This window comes from Lepus europaeus, chromosome 5 (assembly GCF_033115175.1).
Source record: "Lepus europaeus isolate LE1 chromosome 5, mLepTim1.pri, whole genome shotgun sequence".
NCBI classification, from domain to species: domain Eukaryota; kingdom Metazoa; phylum Chordata; class Mammalia; order Lagomorpha; family Leporidae; genus Lepus; species Lepus europaeus.
Genome location: NC_084831.1, coordinates 91,400,507 through 91,417,551, shown reverse-complemented (window position 1 = coordinate 91,417,551; position 17,045 = coordinate 91,400,507). Strand labels below are relative to the sequence as shown.

The 17,045-nt window shown below is 37.1% G+C and overlaps 1 protein-coding gene across 1 annotated transcript in view; it reads left to right on the top strand.

Moving 5' to 3' along the window:
- The window catches only part of DPYD (dihydropyrimidine dehydrogenase), a 1,003,571-nt gene that overhangs the window by 413,895 nt on the left and 572,631 nt on the right, over nucleotides 1-17,045 (top strand). Inside the window, exon 11 of the mRNA XM_062191802.1 lies at nucleotides 4,247-4,457. Within this exon, the coding sequence (XP_062047786.1) occupies nucleotides 4,247-4,457 (211 nt within the window). The remainder of the gene's footprint in view (nucleotides 1-4,246; nucleotides 4,458-17,045) is intronic.

Genomic DNA, 17,045 nt, shown 5'->3' with positions numbered 1-17,045 from the left:
TGCTTCTCTGTAACTCTGCCTTTCAAATAAATAAATAAATCTTAAAAAAAAAAAGATAATACTGGATTTGTATTCTTACCACCCACAATACCCCTCATTTCTATTATTTTTATACTGCCAGCCTCTTAATTTTGTAAAAGGAAATCCTGTGTAGTAATCATTTATGTAGTCTAATATTTAAGTGTTTAAGGACAATATTAAAAAAATCCTAAATAAGACATAGGCTGAAAGGCCTCATACTAATACATAGCATAGATCAGTGTTTCCCAAATGTTTATTTTTCTCTTGCCTCCTGTGGGAGTCCATTTTAGATTTGTTTTCTTAATTACAGCCGCCTTCTCCCCATAATTTTAACACTACAGATACACTGTATATTTGCTTGTTTAATGCATTTTATTTGGGGGTTAGGATGTTCACAAACTGTTAGGATATGTGAGAAGTGTTTCTTCCACTAAGAATTAATTTTGATCCTTGGTGATGATATTTCTGTCATTGAGAATGCATGGTGTTGGCTAAGTGCATTTGAACCAATCTTATAAGTGGTTCCCAGTGTGTCACCCTTGTAGTTACAACCCAGCATCACTTGGGTTTCTGTTAGACAGGCAAACCCTTAGGTCATAAACCTAGAGTAAGAACCTCTGCGTTGGGCCCATTCAGCCTGTTTTCACAAGTCCTACAATGGCACTGATGCCTGTCAAAGGAAGAACCTCTAGTCTGGAATATATTGCTGAGACATGTGTCCCTGGCTTGCTTACAACATTGAGCAAGTCACCATTGTCTTCATTTTTTCATTTGAGGGTGCCCAGATTACAGTTGATCGGACACCTCACACATGTGGCCTTCTGAAAGGGCCAACCCTGGGTTCCTCACGGAAGGGAAAGAACAAGCCTGGGCAATTTTCCATTTTTTAAATTCTTTTTTCTTTAAAAGGAATACCCAATATACTAGTTCAGATTACACTGAACTCTGTAATTCTCCAAAATGATTAAATAAGTAAATATTAACATTCTGTGTAGATGAGCAACTTGTTATAGATAGGACAACCAGCAAAACTCAGAATATCCTGATTTTTATGGCAGAATGAATTACATAAGAGACAGGGAAGAAATGGAATTGGTCAGCAGAAGCACACTTGTTTTTCTTCTGATTTTTCTTTAAAATTTTGCTTCTGTTTTTTTTATAAAACAAATTTCATATATTTCATATATAGTTATAAGAGTATAATGAGGCCAGCGCCGCAGCTCAATAGGCTAATCCTATTGCAGCGCCGGCACACCGGGTTCTAGTCCCGGTCGGGGTGCCAGATTCTGTCCCTGTTGCCCCTCTTCCAGGCCAGCTCTCTGCTATGGCCCGGAAGTGCAGTGGAGGATGGCCCAAGTGCTTGGGCCCTGCACCAGCATGGGAGACCAGGAGAAGCACCTGGCACCTGCCATTGGATCAGCGCGGTGCGCTGACCGCGGTGGCCATTGGAGGGTGAACCAACGGCAAAAGGAAGACCTTTCTCTCTGTCTCTCTCTCTCACTGTCCACTCTGCCTGTCAAAAAAAAAAAAAAAAAGAGTATAATGAAACTTCCTACCCTACCCTCCCTCCCACCCCAACTCTCACCCTTTCTCCTTTTCTTAGTTTTCTGTTAGTTATTACAGTGACATACTTTCAAGTTTCTTAAAATCACAAACTTAACCCTCTACCAAATAAAAAAGTTAGCAACTAATATGTAAAAATATCACTGTCTTAATAATCAAGTCTCAAAATGTCCATTTCACTTGTATATATTACATTCTGTGTTTTTATAAAATGAAGGGTAAATGATTGTTAAAGGTTTATTTGCCCATAGTTCAAAAGTTGTACTTTGCCAATTTAATTTCCTTTGGGTAAATTCCAAGGAGTGGGATGGCTGGGTTGAATGGTAGGGCTATATTCAGGTTTATGAGGAATCTCCAAACTGACTTCCATAGTGACTTAACCAGTTTGCATTCCCACCAACAGTGGGTTAGTGTCCCTTTTTCCCACATCCTCTCCAACATCTGTTGTTGGTGAATGTGAGCCATTCTAACCGGGGTGAGGTGAAACCTCATTGTGGTTTTGATTTGCATTTCCCTGATTGCTAGTGATCTTGAACATTTTTTCATGTGTCTGTTGGCCATTTGGATTTCCTCTTTTGAAAAATGTCTATTGAGGTCCTTGGCCCATCTCTTAAGTGGGTTGTTTGTTTTGATGTTGTGGAGTTTCTTGATTTCTCTGTAGATTCTTGTTATCAACCCTTTATCTGTAGCATAGTTTGCAAATATTTTTTTCCCATTCTGTCGGTTGCCTCTTCACTTTACTGACTGTTTCTTTTGCAGTACAGAAACTCCTCAATTTGATGCAATCCCAAATGTTAATTTTGGCTTTGACTGCCTGTGCTTCCGGGGTCTTTTCCAAGAAGTCTTTGCCTGTGCCTATATCTTGCAGGATTTCTCCAATGTTCTCTAATAATTTGATGGTGTCAGGTCGTACATTTAGATCAAGGTGGCATGTACCAATGCCATCTCACTAGTCAAAAGTGATCAGTTTCAGTTCATAATTGATCATAATGATAAGATTAAGAGTCAGAGGGATCACATAAACAAGACTAGTGTCTGCTAATACTAACTGATAGTATTAAAAAGGAGAGAATGATCCAACATGGAAAGTGGGATACACAGCAGACTCATAGAATGGCAGATGTCCTAAACAGCACTCTGGCCTCAGAATCAGCCCTTAAGACATTCATATCTGGCTAAAAAGCCTATGAGAGTATTTCAGGCATGGAAAGTCAAGACACTCTGGAAAAAAAAAAAAAACAAAAACAAAAGAAAAAAAAAAACCCTAAATGAAAGATCTCTGTGAGTGAGATCCCAGCAGAAAGAACAGGCCATCAAAGAAGGAGGTACCTTTCTCTGAAGGGAGGAGAGAACTTCCACTTTGACTACGACCTTGTCTAAATAAGATCAGAGTTGGCGAACTCAAGAGGCTTCCATAGACTTGGCAACTCATGACAAAAGCCTAGGGTGATTACTGACGCCATAAACAAGAGTGTCAATTTGTTAAGTCAACAACAGGAGTCACTGTGTACTTACTCCTCATGTGGGATCTCTGTCCTTAATGTGTTGTACTATGTGAATTAATGGTATAACTAGTACTCAAACAGTACTTTACACTTTGTGTTTCTGTGTGGTGCAAACTGTTGAAATTTTTACTTAGTATATACTAAATTGATCTTCTGCATATAAAGATAATTGAAAATGAATCTTGATGTGAATGAGATGGGAGAGGGAGCAGGAGATGGGATGGTTGCGGGTGGGAGGGAAGTTATGGGGAAAAAAAGCCACTGTAATCCAAAAGTTGTACTTTGGAAATTTATATTTATTAAATAAAAGTTGAAAAAAAAGATTTATTTACTCAAAAGGCAGAGCTAGAGAGAGAGAAAGAGACAGAGACAGGGAGTCAGAGAAAGAGTGATCTTGTATTGGTTCATCCCCAAATTGATACAACAACCAGGGCAGGACCAGGCCACATGCAGGAGCCTGGAACTCCATTTAGTCTGCCACATAGGTTGCGGGGGCCTAAGCGCTTGGGGCATCTTCTACTGCCTTCCCAGGTGCATTAGCAGGGAGCTAAATTGAAAGCAGAGCATCCAGGAATAGAACTAGTGATCCAGTATGGGATGCAGCATTGCAAGTAGTGACTTTCCCTTGCTGTGCCACAATGCTAGCCCTAAGGAAGAGTAAGTATTTTTATTCTTAATTCCATAGACTTTCTCTAGTCTTCTTTTATCCTGTTTTTATTGTAATCATATCTGATTGGCTCACCTACTATATTGACTTCTTTGCAGCTTAGATATGTGCAGTCTAGTAATAAATAGTAGTATTTATTTTCATATGTGGTGTGCTTGAGAAGAGAGTTGAGTCTGCAGAAATAAAGGCATTAGGAGACCAGGCAACTAGAGTTAGAAACCTAACACATCACCAACTGCAGGACATGTGATACCTAAAACCTTAGAAATACTTTGTGATGCAGTGATCTGTAGATGCCCATGTCCCTTTCAAATTCAAGACTCCCAGGGCCAGTGATTTACAAAATGTAAATAGCTGAAAACTGAAACTCAGCGTTGGTGAAAGAAAATGCTTCTTGTTGATTTAAACTTTAGTGTTTCTAATTGAATTAAACATCAAATATTTTATGGAATCAGAAATATTCTCAGGTGTTTTCTCTGTTCTGTTTTAGATGGAGCTTGCTAAAGAAGAAAAGTGTGAATTTTTCCCTTTTCTTTCCCCACGGAAAGTTATAGTAAAAGGTGGGAGAATTGTTGCTGTGCAATTTGTTCGGACAGAGCAAGATGAAACTGGAAAATGGAGTGAAGATGAAGACCAGATAGTCCATCTGAAAGCCGACGTGGTCATCAGTGCCTTTGGTTCGGTCCTGAGCGATCCTCAAGGTAGAGTGCTTGGGAGCTGAAATGTGTTATACAATTGTCTGTTATTTTACTGCCATAATAGTTTCCAGCATTCAGGGAATTGTTTTTCACTTTAACACTCATTTCTCTCTTCCAATATGGAGTGCAAGCAATCTTGATTTAAAAGGCTTAGAAATGGTATTTAACGCTTATATAGAAGTGATGAAAATTGAGAACGTTAATCTTTGTTTTAAGATGATAACCACAATACATATTCTATTTTCTGATAATGCTTGCCCTGTTTCCTATATAAGGATGGCTTTTTCTTCAATTAGACTCAACTAAGAAAGTGTGACAGAGACTTAAGAATGACTCAGACCAATCAGGATCTAATGAACCGCCCAAACATAGAATTCATGTTTATTATTATCCTTATGACAAACATCGTTGTAAACATCAAACTGATCCTATTATAAAATTTGAACTCCTGCCACTTCACCTTGAGAGCATAAAATGAATATGCTTAGGAAGAACACAATGCTTTAAAAATGAGAGAAGGAACTATTTTGTACAGAATTTCAGCTGAATAGTAAGTCAGTCCATGAAGACTACTTTGTGTTGTATTTTCTCATATGCAGTGTTGTTATGGGACATTGTAGATTAAAGCTTATATACTTAGGTGCTTTGATTTTACAAATTCTCGGCTCACACTGTTGAAATGACAGCTAGATCTTATTTAATGAAAGGAAAATAAAAGACATTAATTTAGCTCTAAGATTCACTAAGAAAAACAATAACAACAAAGCATTCTAAACCTGTTGATTCTTGTCTAACTTCCAATACTAAACTCACATTTGATGTTGGAAATAGGAAGCAATATACATATGCAAATGTGGTTTGTTTTTGTTTTTTTTTTTTGTTTTTGTTTTTTTTTTTTTTTTTTTTTGCTTTGCAGCAGATAAGTAAAACATTTCAACCAGTCATCAGGGTATTTTATCTGCAGGACATCAAACATCTTGGTATTTGGAAACATCCAGATGTTTAATGTCATCAAGATAAATGTTTTCAAATCGCTGGATGATGGCCTGAATTTGTCACTTTTCATCTAGATGTTTATGTGATATGTAGACATAGTCACAGTGTAGTCTGTGTATTCATTAACTAGGTTTGGGAAGGAAAAGAAAACAATGTATAAATTGCATTCTGTTATCTAAAAAATCATATTATTCTTACTACACTGCACATCACCGAAAATTGAGTAAACTGTTGAATCCTGTTTAACTAGCAGTTCTGTTGATGCTTCCCTCTCAGAAAAATAATTTAACTTACCTATCTAAATTTATGATTCACAACTGGCAACACTAATATTAAGAAAAATGTATCTATTCCTAAACAAACCTAAGAAGATGTGACTCAGACAATCATAGAAAATAGCTTTAGCAATCTCAGATGCTATTTTAGTTAAGTGTATGTGTATGTCTGTACACTTTGTATATATGTGAGGAGAAAGAGATCTAACACACTTGGTGTTTAAAATATGAAGAAGGAAATTTGATCTATTTGAGTTTATTAGTTGTCATTCATTACAGAATTTGTATATTTTATTCCACATTTGCTTAGAAAAACAAAGCTATGTTTTTTGTTACTCCTTCCTGATTTAAAATAACAAACTGTCTGGAGGAAATCTCTTTAAATAGAATCACCTGTATCACCAGACCCTTTTAGTGTTTTCATTAAAAGATGGTACTTTCAAATGAGAAAGGAGCTAGAACACCTGAAATCTCAAATGGCATTCCTGCCTCTGCTCCCATCACAGATTTTCAATAATGTGTTTTGGATGGAAAACATAAAAGAAAGAGATAGAAGGAATAAGTATTTGTTAAAAGTTGATCAGGAATATCTTACTCAACTGACATTTAAAATCAAAAATAACCAATTGAAAGTGAGAAAATTTTCACATGCACACATGTATCTATGTTACGGTGAAAACTGGTTTACTACTGGAAGCACGAGAAAAGAAGATATTCATATTATCATTTTTCTACATTAAATCTTGCTTAATCCCAGTGACTATGTGATACAATTACTGTGTGATACCTGTGTGATGATCACATGCATGATGCCATTTTATTATATTTATCTATAACCTCTCCCTTAAAATACTGATCTCCCCCATCCTCTTCCCTTCTCTCAAACCTCGCTTTGCATTGGCTGCAAGGACCTGCATGCCATGCACAGTGACTTTGCTTTAGTCCCTTTTCAGTTTTCTGTAATTAACAGTGTTAAATACTTTTTTTCTCTTCAAAATGCTTTACTCCAAGTCACCTAACCTTTTTGAAATTCAGCTTGTGGTTCATTTTTTCCCAAAAGCAAAAAACCTTTTCTCCCTCCCTCTCAAGATTGTTCTCAGAATTAGAGTGAAATGGCGTGAAAGTGCTTTGGAAATGAAATGATTAAACATTATTGTTGTTTCCAACACTGTTTCCTTGCCTTTACTTTTAACTATTTCGTCCCAAGCCTATCACTGACTGCTTTCCTCCATAGAGTTTATTATAGAACTTTCCAAAATTTAGATATTGCCATTTTCTCTTCTTAATATAATTATTCCTTCAAACAATTTATTGTCATATTCATTTATTCACAAATGCGTTCATTCTTCAAAAAATACTAATGAACTTCTTGGTGTCAGGCTGTGGCTCCTTATAGTAGGCATGGCTTCGTTTCTGTATAAAATGACCCTGAAACCTAGTTCTCTACCTTTCATGCCTCAGAAGACCTTTTGTCCCATATTTATATTCACACATGTGACACCTAGTTATTGAATGCCTATGAATGCCAGGTGCCAGATTGTGTTCTGGAGAGTATGCGGACTAAGGGTGAAGCAGCACTGTAAACACAAATCCTATTAGAAATGATGAATATATAGGAGAATAAAACAAAGTAAGGAAAGCTCACTCTGTTAGATTTTCCTAAAAACTGTTTACTTCTTTGCTATTGTCGTTGTATATGGTATCATAGTTCTCCATGCTGGCATAGTTCAAAAGGTTATCTCAGATTCCATTGTCTAATTCTAGTTTTTCTTTTTATTAAACTCATGTTGGTTACCTTACATTGTAGGCAAGGCTCCTTCTCCTGAATATTTGAGAACTTTAGTGAAGGACTCAGATATTATATAACCAGGTTTATTTCCTACTGTTCTCTATATTATTCCTTCTAATATCTAGCATAAGATGGACTCCATGTAAGGGTAACTCAGAAAATCCTTGGCGATTGCATTACTTAATTATGTGCTGAAGAATTCAAGGAATGAAATGACAGAATACACATAAAGTACTGTAACAGTTTGTACTCTGGGTAGTTTCTGCTTTTAAATGGAATATTTTAGAATTATAACAATAATATGTCTTTGAAAAGGTAACTTAAGTTGAACACTCTAATGGAAATTATTTTTTTCTATGTTGTAGTACATGATTTCACAAGCCCATTAATTTTTGTGTTTCACAGTGGAGAATATGTAATCTAAGTATTATTTAGTATTATGTATCCAATATAACTGTAATAAATATTTCCTACAAACACAAGTGATTGAATCACAACTCATTCAAAAGTTTTCAGAAGAAAGTATAGCCTATTTATATAATAATTTAGATAATATCTTGTATTGCAGCTGCTAATGATTTCATTGTTACTAAAATTAATATCAATTATGAGTAATCACAATTATTTTATTCCTATCTTTTTTGAATTGTAGTAGTGAATGGGAAATAGGAATAAAAGACTAAATATCCCACATCCTTGCACATGGAATATATGTATGTCTATAAGCATAATTTAATTGAAACTTCATTAATTACTGCTCCAAATTCTAAAGGCAGCAGTGTCCAATTTTAATTTAATTGAAATCCTAACCTTAGCCTTATTTAATATCTTTCCTGTGAAAAACTCAAAGTGCCTCTACCTTTTAAAGCTTCTCTGTTCCATCTAAGTATTTAAGATTCCATGTCATATTAAATTCAGATTTATCATTCTTGGTTAATTTTTTAAATGCTTATTTTTAGTTCTTTGAAAAGGAGAGATGAGAGAGAGATAGCAAGAGAGAGAGAGAGAATTCTCTATCAGCTGGTACAATCCCCAAATACCTGCCACAGCCAGGGTTGGACCAGACACATGTTAGGAACTTTTTTTTTTTTTTAATTATTTATTTATTTGCAAGTCAGAGTTACACAGAGAGAGGAGAAGCAAAGAGAGAAAGAGGTCTTCCATCCAATGGTTCACTCCCCAATTGGCCACAACGGCCAGAACCCACGGATCCAGAGCCAGGAGCCAGGAGCTTCCTCTGGGTCTCCCACGTGGGTGCAGGGGCCCAAGGAGTTGGGTCATCTTCTACTACTATCCCAGGCCATAGCAGAGAGCTGGATTGGAAGTGGAACAGCCGGGTCTTGAACCGGCACCCATTTGGGATGCTGGCACTTCAAGCTAGGGTGTTAACCCACTGCACCACAGCATTGGCCCATGTTAGGAACTCTGAACTCCATCCAGGTCTCCCAAATGGGTGGTATGGACACAAGCACTTGAGACATCATCTGCTACCTCCCAGGATGTGCATTAGCAGGAAGCAGGATTGGAAGCAGAGGAACCAAAACTCCAGTGAAGCACTCTGATACAGGACATGGGCATCCCAAGCCAGGGATTCCCTTTGCTACAATGCCCTTCCCTAGATTGATTCCAAAGGCTATCAGTGGGGCTCATGTGTTTGACAGGTTAAGACACCAACTGCAGTGCTGTCATCCCATGTGAGCGGTGTTTCAAGTACTGGCTGCTCTACTTCTGATCAGGTTCCCTTATAATGCTCCTGGGAAAACAGCAAAATAGGGCCCAAGTGTTCAGACTCCTGCCAGCCATGTGGGGGACCTGCTCAGTCCTTGCTGTTGTGGTCATTTGTGAAGTGAACCAGCAGATGGAAAATACACCTCCCTCTCCCCTCTCCCTTCTCCCCTCTCCCCTCTCCCCTCTCCCCTCTCCCCTCTCCCCTCTGTAACTTGCCTTTTGAATAAATAAGTAAGTCTTAATTTAAAAAAGGCTCTCAAAAAATTAAGCACAGCTATCTTTAACTTCATTTCTGCTTCACAAATACTTCCCCTCACTGAAAGTTTCTAAACACTCATTTGTTTTAAAAATATATTTCCAAGTATAGGAAGTCTCTTCTGCTAAACACCAATGTCAGTATTTCTTAAACTGAATTTTATCTTTTTTTTAAATATGTCATTTTAAATAATAAAATTTAAGAGACTTCTTGCTAATCTTATAATTTATCCTCTGCTCTTTCTGTTTGGAACCAAACTGTCATTTGTGAAGTATCCATGTCGTGTCTGTTAGTTTATTTTCCAGCTGAGGCAATAATGTTGGCCTTGTTCTCACACTCCTAGGAAATTGAGATGACATAATCTGCAGGCTCTTTGAATATGCTTTCAGACAACAGAACGGGTGCCCATGCCTTGACATCTGAGCCTCTTCCATATGCTGTACACATCATTCTCTAGTTTTTTTTTTTAAATGTTTACTGTGAAGATCTGTGTCCTTTGACCTTCCACAAAGAATTATAACTTATCTATACGTTAGACTGTATACCCTAAGAGAACAAGGTTTCTACTTCTGTGGTCAGTTGTAATCCCAATAGCAACTGATATGTTAATGTGTCCATAATATATATGTGTGTTTGAATTGATTTGATTCATGTTGGTGTATTACTTTTATTATACCTAGTTGTTATTTTTTTCCAATGGTTAGATCAGTTTTTTGTTGTTGTTATTATTTTCTTAGAAAATGTACAAGAAAAATAATTCTGTTGCTATTGATTTTCCCTTGTTTTGGTGCAAATTGTTGCATTCTTTATAATCCAATGAATGTAACACTAACAAGAGTCCATCTGGTGTATAGGCTCAAAGCAGGAGCTCTGGAGCCAGGCTGCCCAGCTGGAGACGTGGCTCCCTTTCTTCCCAACTGTATCGTTTTATTGAGTTACTCGATCTCTTTGTAATTCATACTCTTCATTGTGTAAGTAGGTGATTATAGCATCTTCCTCCTACATTTGTTTTAATAGTAAATGAAAAATGTATTTAAGGTGTTTAAATTTAGGCTTAGCACATAGTAAGAATCTCATAAATTTTAGATGGCTGCTGTTGTATAATGAAATCATATTGTAATAATTAGGTTGTTACATTATACTCTTATAATGCTCTGAATGTTGTCTAGGAAAAAAACCTCTTCAAAATCAGAGGTCATAGTGGTTCAGTCCATGTGTCTTTGTAAATAAGTGAAGCAGTGCTCCTATTAAGATTTTTAAAATAAGAATACCTTAATACATTTGATTAGATTGTAAGTTTTTAACTGTCACGTGTCTAAAAACATTAACAATTCTGATGTTTTTCATATCTTTCAAATGAACTTTACTAAATGTTCATTGTAAATCTGTATTTTGAGTTTCTACAAAACAGGCATTTAAACAGCAAAGTGTTTTTGCATGCTTTGATTTTTCCTCCTAAAAATGATGATATTGGGCCTGATTTTTGTTTGTTAACCTAAGATGATGGCTATTTAAAATTTTTTTACAGTAATTTTTATTTGAATAGCAGACAGAGACAGATCTTCCACCTCCTGACTCACACCCCCAAATGTCCACAACAGCCCGGGATAGGCCCTGCCAGAGCCAGGATCCAAGAATCAATCAAGGTCTCCCATGTAGGTCCAGGGACTCAAGTACTGTAGCCATCATCTTCTCCTTTCCAAGGTATGCATTATCGGGGAGCTGGCATCACAAATGAAACTGGGGCCTGAATGCAGTCACTGAGATATGAGATGAAGGTGTCCCCAGTGACATCTGAACAGCTGTATCAGCTACCCACTCCATTTGCTCATTTTTATGTTGAGGCATGAAAGAAGCCCTTGGGAGAAGGCTAGGTTGGAGTTTTTAAGCATTAACAAATATGGGGTGATATAACTAAGATTAAATACTCATATTTTGGGAAGAAAGAAGATAGGATGAATTGTGACAATTAAATGGATTCAGCATAATGCTACACAGCACAGCTCAGGAGAATAAATGACAAGATGACTGAGCTCTCAGGGTGTAGCCAGGGAAATGTGAGACCCTTTCTCCAGGCAAGAGTTTACTTCTCCCAGCATCTGGTTTCTTTCTGCTCCTCTCACCAGGAACTGGAGATAACAAGGAAACACAAACCCCAGATCTTTCTGAATCTTTAGCGCAATCCTCAGAAATCAACTCCTTTAATAGCATTAATAGCAATTAGTTCCATAAATGAGTGTTTTCAAGGAAAACAGAAAGAAGACAGATTTTAAAATTACTCATCTACCTCTCTTATTAGAAGGTTCTCAGAAAAGTTTCTGAAAGCCTCATAGGGTAAATGAAACATTGTCAATACCAGCTTCGATTATAGTGTTGATCCATTTGCTCCCATACTGAGAAAAGGTTCAGGCCATGGGTTAATTTGCCTTTTTCTGGCATTCGTCAGGACTGGAAACTGCAACTTAGGCAAGAAATGGCATTCTTAAGGCCTTGACAAAGCAGAGATTGAGGTCTTTTTCAGATGTGTCCCTCCCTTTTTTCCCCAATTATCTAACTGTTGAGAAAAAGGCTTAGGAAGCGGTATTTTAATGTTTAATGTGGGCACACCTTAATAAAATGTTACTAATGTGATTAAGAACACTAAGACATTTTAATAATGCCTCCTTTTTGTGGTTTTCCTTGTTGTTACCAGCAAGTTTTATGTCTCAAGCAATAAAACATCTCTTCCAAGTGCTGCCATTGGCACTTACAGATTCAGCAAAATTTTTCTGTGAACAGTTTTACTCTCTTTTGGCCTTCAGCTTTCCTAATTCTTCTTACTGACCAAAAACAAAGGGGAAGGGAAAGGAAGGGAGTATCAAGTCAAGAAACTCTTAATTGATCAATTTTCCACTGCTTTATGCATTTTTAATCAACCAACATATTTGTAATACAGTTTCAGAGAAGATTAAAGAATAGTGTACTTTATTTCTGGAAATAAGAGCTTTCTGATTGATATAATGTCACAGGAATGAACTTATTAATGATTAATATATCTAAGGATGGATGAGGTAGCATTGAGAAAGAACATGGTAAGTCTCATCTACAACACACTAGGAATGTTGTGCTACAACAACTTGCCTTGGGGTTTTCCTGTTTATATTTCTAAATGTGCTGTGTGGGACCTAAGAGATCATACATTATAGTTCTCTCATTTCACAGGTTAATCTGTTTAATAACTTCTGATGGCCTGCTATTCTTAGGCTCTGAACCAGATGCCAGGGGAAAGAAGTGATAAGAACAAAACCAAACTTTGCCTTCAGTAGTACACAGGCTAACAGGGAGACTCACAATTATAATAGATTGTGCTGGGAGAAATTTAATATCCTAAGGAAACCCAGAACAGAGTCTCGGGGTTTGGGAAAGCTTCCTGGAGAAAGTATTTTTTAAATTGAAATCTATGTGTGTGGAGGTGGAATGGGGGTAGAAGGCAGGGAGGCCACAGAGAGATTCTACACTTTGCTCAACACCACACTGTTAGATTAAGCAGTCATTTTAATGAGTTATTAAAAATAAAAATTTGTTTTTAAAAAGTTGCAGCCTTCTACTTATTTCATGTATGTTCTCATCTTCTTAAAAGAAGGCCTGGAATTTTTATGTTTCTTTCCAAAATAGAACTTTTTGTTTTATGATTTCTGCTCACTCTCATTGTTCAACATGTGATGTACATTACTTTATGTACAACCATTTTCCAGGCACAGTCCAGGCACTTGGAATAGAGACGTGATTAAAAAAAGTCTTTTCCCTGTAGGGATCTACAGGCTAATGTGAAAAACAGGCATGTAAATACATAAATGACAACTTACTGTGCTAATCTGAGATGACTTTTGGGTTGGGTTTCAGCATTTGAATAGGAGTCTCTCTGTAAGAAGGACCATTATATAAAAAGATATTGGCAGGAGCCAGCATTATAGAATAGCAGCTTAAGCCACCACCTGCAATGCCGGCCTTCCATATAGGTACCAGTTCATTTCTTGACTGTTCCACTTGTGATCCAGCTCCCTGTTAATGCACCTGGGAAAACATGGAAAGCATGGAAGATGGCCCAAGTGCTTGGACTACTGCTACTCTTGTGGGAGACCTGGAGAGAGTTCCTGGCTCCTGGCTTCAGCCTGGCCCAGCCCTGGCCATTGCAGTATTTAGGGAGTGACCCAGAGGATAGAAGACCTCTCTTTCTCTCTCTGTCTTTCCCATTCCCCACTCTCTGTAACTCTGAATTTCAAATAAACAAATGATTATTTAAAAATAAATAAATAGCTAGCAAATTTAAATGTATGGGTTGACAAAATGGCCTGTTTTAGCCTATTTAGCTGGAACAGATGGTGAGAGATTATATAAAACTAGGGAGTGGTAGGGATAACATGGCAGGAAATTTGGCTATATAGTGTTTGTGACGCCAAAGGTTATATGTTAAGCTAGGGATTTGGAATTTTATTTTATAGACATCCAGGCAGCTGGTGCAGGGAAGATCTTTATCTTGAAGGAAGTAATTCTGGTAGATGGATTTTGAACTATTTATAATATTCTTCAATCATTTGGAATTAGAAACCATGGAGTCATCTTTGGGGCATTCATACTGTAGACAATTGTATTTTGTAATATTGAATATCTGAATGAGAAGAAATTACTCCCTCAATCATAAGAAAGGATTCGACAAGGTCAGCCTTCTTATGAGAAGCCACTCCAAGAGGATTTTCAGTGTAACTGGAGAAACAGAATCTGTGCTCGAATGAGCATCCGCCAAGTTAGAGGCTTGGCAAGGGTGACTTAGACCTAACTTCTTCTTCCAGATTCACTAGTTAGAATTATTAATTTCGGCTTTTTGAGGAGTAACAAGAGTATAGAGGCACCACGAGTGTTACACCAATGATAGGTTCTTCAAGTGAAAAGAAGCACTGGGAATGTGGAATAGGCACCCTGCTATCCATTGGCAGTCAAATTTAAAAGAATGCTCTGGAATTAAGGCAGACATTATCAATGAAGCCAGTTAAAATAGTTTTTTGGTCATTTCAGTGGTTAAGGTAGAGAAAGTGGGAATACAGAAGAAAACTCAGAATCAAAATATTTTCTCAAGTGAAATATTCAGGATTTGTTTACCTATTTGATAAAAGGATTGAGTGTGGTGTGTCTAGCTTGGGATATAATCAAATGTTTAAGATGCTGATAGAACTTACAACTTGTAGCAGGTAAGCAGATTTAAGAGAAATGGTGGTTAGTTATATTGAGAATTGTTAATCCATTCAACAACTGAAACAGAGAACAAGAACCAGAAAAATGTTTGGAAACAGACATTGAGAATTATTAATAAAATTTTCCTGTTTGCCCTGCTATATCATATTACATATACTATTATCTATCTATACATTGATTTAATTAATGAATGAAAGATACTATGGCTTATAGTTTAGATCATAATTTCTTAAAAGTATAATGAAAATATATGTGGTATTATTCTGGAAATGCAGAATCATCTCACCATATTATGAAGATTAGATTTTACTACATTTCTTTTTTTAAAAAATTATCTATTTATATTAAAGAATTACACAGAGAGATGAAGGAGAGGCAGAGAAAGAGAGAGAGAGGTCTTCCATCCGAAGGTTCACTCCCCAGTTGGCCACAATGGCCAAAGCTGCGCTGATCTGAAGCCAGGAGCCCGGAGCTTCTTCTGGGTCTCCCATGCAGGTACAGGGGCCCAAGCACTTTGGGCCATCTTCTACTGCTTTTCCAGGCCATAGCAGAGAGCTGGATTGGAAGTGGAGTGGCTGGGTCTTGAACTGGCGCCCATACGAGATGCTGGCATTGCAGGCAGCGGCTTTACCTGCTATGCCATAGCATCGGCCCCATACTACATTTCTGATAATAAATGTCTTAAGAAGGAAATGACATAGGGGACAGTTATATTCCATGGTGCCGCACCTTCTTTCTTTTGCTAAAACTGTATGATTCCTCATACTCTCATTTCATTTTTTAAAGTCTGAATTATATGATATTGATATATCCACTGTATTGATTGGTTCAGTGATAAGAATGAGTCCTTCTTAGTCTTCCTTGCACATTGCCTTACTTTGAATTGCATTTTGGGGACAAGAAAGCATTCTCAGGAGCAGTCTTGGGCTGGCACTGTGGCATAGTGGGCTAAGCCACCATCTGTGGCACTGGCATCCGCATGGGTGCTGGTTTGTGTCCCAGCTGCTCCTCTTCCAATCCAGCTCTCTGCTGTGGCATGGGAAAACAGTAAAGATGGCCCAACTGGTTGAGCCCCTGTACGTGTGTGGAAGACCTGGAAGAAACTCCTGGCTTCGACCTGGCCAAGCCCCGGCCATCACAGCCATTTGGGGAATGAACCAGTGGATGGACAATCTCCCCCTCTATATATCTCCTTCTCTGTTTAACTGTTCCTCTCAAATAAATAAAACCTTGAAAAAAATGACAGCAGGGATAATAAACAGTAGAAATTATAAAAGTGTATATATTTTCTTAAAATTACCCTCACTATCAGATTTTTTTCCAACTGAAAGATGTCTTGCTTTTCTTTTATAAAATATTCTGCAAAATGAGGATGGTGTGGAATCTAACATAAGCACTAGCATTTCTTGCAGAATAACCATCCAAAATAATGGAATCCTTGCACAGTGCTTCTTTAGAATTATTTTAAAGGGTGGAGGTGATGAGGAGGGAGGTCAAACTGATAACAGTGTTGAAAGTGATTTGGAATCAACCTCACATTACTTACGACTGCCATAGACATCCGTTTGAAGCACAACATGATATTTCTGTAATGATTTTACTTTCCTCTAATAACTGCATAGGAATAGGTTTGTTTCCCCTGTGAATAGCTCTGTTCAGAGCCTTTCCTTATCTTTATTTTCCAGGTTTCACTAGTGGTTGATATCATATGCATTCTTACAGGGAGACAGTGGATAAATCAAATCAAAGTAGTTTTCCATCAAATCAAAGATTACATACAAGAAGTAGAGCAGTGGCATGTAGCAAGTTTTGTTGGAGAAAGAAGGTAGAAAATGGAAAAATAGCATAATTGTTTCAAAGGACAGAAATCATAAAACATAGCCAATACTTTTCAACATATATTGAATGTAATGGATACCCTGAGCTTTATGGACCATGGCCTATGATATTTGTCTTTTAGATACTAGTTAACTTACAGTACAATCAAAGTTTATTCTGAAGCCTTATGTTCCCGTGAAATGGTAAACTACACTAAGGTACCCTGAGATGTAATATCAGTATGTGAAATTTGATTAAATTATAAAGTGATGATATAGATTGTATGTTCACTTTCTTAATGTGTGCTTTGTATGGCAGATTGAGATTATTATTGTTTATTTCCTTGCATTTGTGTTTTTGGCTCAAAGGACAACATGAAAAGAATTTCTGAGATAGTTTTCAGTCAAATTACAATTGAACTATATAAATGTGTTATTGTATAAATTAAAAAAATGCATTGGATCATATGTAATACCTACCTCCAAAATATGGAAGCTCTC